Genomic DNA, 5688 nt, shown 5'->3' with positions numbered 1-5688 from the left:
AATAAGTTTTAAGAAAGACTTAATTAGTATGAAAATATTAATATATAACCGAATTTATCTGTTCTTTGCCCTTTTTTCTCTAGCAAATCTTTTTTTGTATGTTGTTATTCAGCATAACAATCATTCAAGGTAAGTGCATCAAGTATTGTATAAAAAAATAAACGAAAAGTTATCAGGTAAATATATTAAACTATCTATATCTTTTCACAGTAATACTTTACTTGCTATAACGCCCAGAAGCCAATCCCCCTTGGTGTATGAAGAGTTTCCGAAAATTCAAAACAAAAGCATTAATACAAATACAATTCAAGAGGCCATTCATAAGATACAAGTAAACGCTAAGTTTAATCTAGTCATAGTTATTTTGTTAAGTCAAGGATATTTTGCCGCTTAAAGTTAGTTGTTAAGTTGCTTTTAAATGTATGGTAGTATAAACTAGTTGAACGCTATTCACCGCTATGTGTGGTATACTTAAATCGTTTTACCATAAAATCAGTCGTTACTTATTGGGGGTTATTTGTAGCTCACTACAGTAAACTCGTATAATATATATATATATATATATATATATATAAAAAGAACATGTTATCCAACTAAACAACATTACTAACAAAGTATTTTAAACAAATTGCCACATTTTTTCAGAACCCAACTGATTGCAAATCGGCAAGAAAGGCAATATGTCCTGTAGGACATAAGGACTGCGGGCTTATATGTCAAATTCATTATTATGCAATATGTCTGACAATGTCGGTGACTTCCAACCGAACTTTAGTTTTAGATGCTCCATTTTTATCTCTATACGGAGAAGGACTTTTTCAGCGTGAAACCGAGACTTGTCAACCATACATGCAGCAAGCAATCCAAAATGCAGAGGTACAATGGAATGGTAATTCTCAAATTTTTTTTGCGCTTCGGGATGTTTAGTAAATAAAATACTTGCTAAGCTGAACTAAAATTAATATTTTTATTTTACAGCACAAAACAACACCGAAATCGCAAGCGACCAAAATGTAATTCTAACTTATAATAGAAAACAAACATCACTGTTTGAACCTGGTCATGTGCCTCCCCAAATACTTAATCTATTAGACAAAGACTTCACCGGTGATCCTGCGGTATGGTGGACTGGGCAGATTGTTAAATATTTAATGAGGCCAACCAAAAAGACGCAGGAAGCAATAAAAAATCAAATGAAAATTCTAAATTTCCAACAGCCAATAGTCGGGTGAGTTTATAATGTTTGAAAATATTAAATATAAGATGTTAAATCAACATATTATATTTTTTTAGAATCCATATTAGAAGAACTGACAAAATCCTTAAAGAATCAAAATACCAGTCAAACGACAAGTACATGATACACGTAATAGAGTGGTATGACGAGTACTATTCTAACCCTTTCCATAAAGAACCAAAGTTTAGAAGAGTTTATTTGGCAACTGATGATCCGTCCGCTATAAACGAACTCCGGACAAGGTTAGTTTATTATATTTTATGAGGCTTCATGTTAATTAAAACCGAAGAAAATTTAATTGAAAGTCTACATATTTCTAAAGAACAAACCTAAAAACAGATTTATCTGTTTTGTGTACATCATAAAACAAACTTTTGAGCTAAATTGTCATCTAGTTAAGTTTTCCAAGGCAGAGTTTTTTTTAGGTATATAACCAGTCATTATTTTAAGCTTACAAACGCAGTAAAACTATAATCAAGGTATTATAAATTTTACAATAACATATTTATAAATATTTTAATGCTCGATTTTATAGCTATCCAGACTACGAATTTATTTACGACGATCATAATATCAAGAATGCTCAAGTTCATAAAAGAAATTCGTTTAACGGATCGTTGGCAATCACCTTAGATGTGTTCTTATTATCGGAATGCGATTACATTGTTTGTACATATACATCTAATGTAAGTAGATCATTGTTTTTCTAAATGTCAACAAATACTTAACAAATTTAGTACATCTTGTAACATTTAAAATATTATTATTTCATAAGGAAATATGCCCAAAAACTGACAATGTATTTATCTAGCAAGGATAAACTTAAACAGGTATATCAAATGTGATTTGACAAACACAAATTTAAGACCTGTTCTCTGTGTCTATGTGCAGATTGGCCGTTTACTTTACGAAATGATGCACCTCAAACACAACGACCCAGAATCACGTATTTTATCGATTGACGCAGACTATCAGTTCGCTGGTTCTTATTCGCGCATCTATCAAGCTATTGAACAACATAAAAAAGAAACGGAAAACGAACTGGAAATGGAAGTTGGTGATAGATTAACTTCGAAAGTTAAATATGCAAAACCTCATTACTTGTATGGGGAGAACCAGCGCACAAAATTGAACGGGTTCTATCCAATTTCGAAAGTTAAAACAATTGATGTTGCTTTATATCAAGTGGTGCGTTTCCAATCTGACTGACCGAACTTCAATTTATATTTAGTTCACGGTATCATCTGTTTTATTTTTATTTTAAGCTGTTGTGCTTACATATTTTTATTTTCTTCGCATTCGCATTTTTTAGATTTTAATTTAATAGCCAAGAATTTTTTTTCGAAAAAGAGATGAAATAAAAAAATCTTTCTGAATATCTCTTAATATTTGTAACAATACCACTATGTAAACCAATATTTAACTAGATTTATTTGATGAATAAAATATGGTATGGAATTATTTGATTATTTTTAACATAAATTTTTATAAATAAAAAAAGATATGCATAAACATTAACTAAGAATATTACAAACCTTTGATTTTTAATAAACAAACAAGAATTTATATATATAACACAAACAAAAACTAATATTTAACCCAGTTTTAAGTTAGTAATATTAGGATATAAATAATAGTAAATTTTAAATTCCTAAAATTGATTTTTGATTTTTATTAAATAAACAAAAATTATTTTTCTAATATGTTTTTTAACTACTTATATAAACCAGCATTTAAATATAACAAACAAACAAGAATTATTTTTTATTTCATTTTCGAATTATAAATATTATAAGATATAACCGACCAAAATTTTAAAAATTAATAACAACCTTTAAATTTTAATAAACAAACACCTATTAATAAGTAATTAGTGATAATTAAATGTCGTAAATAGGAGGTTTGCGATTCGTTGGGATAATAATAAACATACTAAAAATTTAGAACTTTTAGTTTTAAAGAACAAAAGTAATCGTCTTTCAAAATTCTGACTAGAAAGAATAAAAACAACTAGATTTATTTGATAAATAAAAAATGGTTCGAAATTATTTGATTATTTTTAAAATTATTCTTTATTGTGAATAAATTTTTGCATAAACATTACTTAATTAAAAATAATACCTGAACTAATTAAGCAAATATTATGTATACCTTTTTGTAATTATTAGACTAAAAAATTAAATTTTTTTATTATTCTGCGCTTTAATAACAGTCCCTAAATTTTATTTAATAAACAAGCTATTTAATATGAAAAACATACCAAAATTAATTTTTTAACTTGTTTTTATTTAACTAATATCATGATATACAATTGACTAAGATTTAAAAAAATAAAAACAACTTTTAAATTTCAATAAACAAATACCTATTACTCGGTAATTAGTTATAAAAATTAAAATTTTAATTTATTTTTGAGTTACCAATATCATGATATATACAATTGACCAGATTTAAAAAATTAATAACAATCGTTAAATTTTACTAAATAAACACCTATTAATTTGTAATAAGTGATAAAAATTAAAATTTTATTTCATTTTTGAGTTACTAATATCATGATATTCAAGTGACAAAAATTTGAAAAATTAACAACAACCTTAAATTTTTAATAAACAAACAAGCATATAAATATAATAAACAAACTAAAATTAAATTTTTAATCCATTTTTGATTTATTAATATTATGATATATAACTGACCATATTTTATCAAAATAATAACGATCCCTAAATTTTAATAAACAAACATCCATTAATTACTAATAAGTAATATTTAAATTACCAAAATAGGAGGATTGAAACACGATATAATAATAAACAACATACTAAAATTTCAGAACTGCTAATGTTTTAGAACAAAAGTTATTTTAACTCAAAATTTACGGCTTATAAGACACTGGAAAAGATTAATCTGAAGAATAATAATAATACTGACAATAACAATATGTTTCGAAATCTAAGATTTCGAACCATAATATTAAATACACTGACAATAACAATACGTTTCAAAATCTAAGATTTCGAACCATAATAATAAATACCTTGACAATAACAATGTGTTTCGAAATCTAAGATTTCGAACCATAATAAATACACTGACAATAACAATATGTTTCAAAATCTAAGATTTCGAACCATAATAATAAATACACTGACAATAACAATATGTTTCGAAATCTAATATTTCGAACCATAATAATAAATACACTGACAATAACAATATGTTTCGAAATCTAAGATTTCGAACCATAATTACGCAATTTTTTTTGTTAGGTTTTATAGTTAATTCAAATAAAAAAAAACAATGGCTTAAATTGAATCCATAGTGTTTGTTAAACAAGTAACAAGTAGGGCAATTACAATCTAAAATTTACTTCATTTTTAAAGTCAATTCATTTTAACTAAGTTCGGAAGAAAATGTTTTTTGTTATGCTAGTAATATTTATTTTTGTTATTTATGTGTTCTCATAAAAAAGTTTCATGCTATTAGGTTAACTGATGCGACATCTGCATTTTGTCATTAGGGAATTCAAAGTTAAAATGCATCAGCCTATAAATACAAATTATGTAATCCGCGCGAATTATTCGTAGCGTATCCAATATTTTTTATACATTTGTAAATTGGCCAATTATAAGTTAATGTTACTACAATATTTCGTTATAGTTTAGCCTGTACGGTTGAGCGACCAGGTAGAATGTTTAATTTTGCGTAAGCGCAGGCCCGAAGCGTTCACTAAGCCAACCGCACAGCCAGAAAGACTGCTTCAATCTATTTTGTGTAGTAACGCTTATTCGCGAGCCGTCTAACCTTTGTATAAGTTGGCAAAGTAAACACAACCTTAGCTAAACTTTATTTATTTTTGAGTTCGCCCAGAGACAGTTTAGTATTTTAGCGTGATATTATATGATAGTGCTTAAAATGCGTTGTGTTAATTGTAAAAGCAGTTGGCCAAGGAATGTTATTATCAATTTAATGAGGTCTAACTTACGCGTAAACAAAATAGAAATCGCAGAAGCAGATAAGTGGTAACAGCTGATGCTTTGGTTGATCTACTTTAGTTAAAAGTTTAAACAGTTCTTTAAAAAAAGTTACATTCAAATAAACGTATCGGCTTTCAGATATTGTTATGTAGAACTTTTAATTTAGGTAAATTAAACACACCCTGTATAATCAGTTGCAGTTTTTTGTGTTAAAGTTTGTTTTTAAGTGGTATTTATCGTAGGCGAACATTGGAAATTATTAACTAAAAGAGTTGTAAAGGAGAAAATATCGATTGATTTGATATTTATTATTCATAACAACAACTGCTGTCTATACTTTTAAAAGTCACTTTAAAAATACATATGACATAACTATGCCAACACATAATTATGCCGTATAATTTATTTAGTTACCGCTATGTAAAATTTCTGACAAAAAAACTTTTTTCTGTTTAAAATCTATTTAGAGGT

At 26.9% G+C, this 5688-nt stretch overlaps 1 protein-coding gene across 1 annotated transcript; it reads left to right on the top strand.

Moving 5' to 3' along the window:
- Positions 1–2563, top strand: LOC145752193 (alpha-(1,6)-fucosyltransferase-like). The gene is made up of 7 exons (XM_082568426.1): positions 1–129; positions 211–331; positions 646–889; positions 979–1228; positions 1294–1479; positions 1773–1923; positions 2129–2563. The coding sequence occupies exons 1-7, from the start codon at positions 29–31 to the stop codon at positions 2444–2446; spliced, it is 1371 nt and encodes a 456-aa protein (XP_082424552.1). The 5' UTR covers positions 1–28; the 3' UTR covers positions 2447–2563.
- Positions 2564–5688: the final 3125 nt, after the last annotated feature.

Source organism: Corella eumyota, chromosome 5 (genome assembly GCF_963082875.1).
Source record: "Corella eumyota chromosome 5, kaCorEumy4.1, whole genome shotgun sequence".
Classification (NCBI taxonomy): domain Eukaryota; kingdom Metazoa; phylum Chordata; class Ascidiacea; order Phlebobranchia; family Corellidae; genus Corella; species Corella eumyota.
The sequence above is the reverse complement of the archived record's forward strand: the minus strand, read 5'-3'. Positions and strand labels throughout refer to the sequence as shown.

What these genes read in the sequence shown, in the direction of transcription:
- LOC145752193 (XM_082568426.1), top strand. Translation starts at nt 29, where the DNA reads ATGAAAATATTAATATATAACCGAATTTATCTGTTCTTTGCCCTTTTT. An exon ending in AGGCCATTCATAAGATACAA is followed by an intron (nt 332 to 645) that starts GTAAACGCTAAG and finishes ACATTTTTTCAG; the next exon opens with AACCCAACTGATTGCAAATC. An exon ending in TTCCAACAGCCAATAGTCGG is followed by an intron (nt 1,229 to 1,293) that starts GTGAGTTTATAA and finishes ATATTTTTTTAG; the next exon opens with AATCCATATTAGAAGAACTG.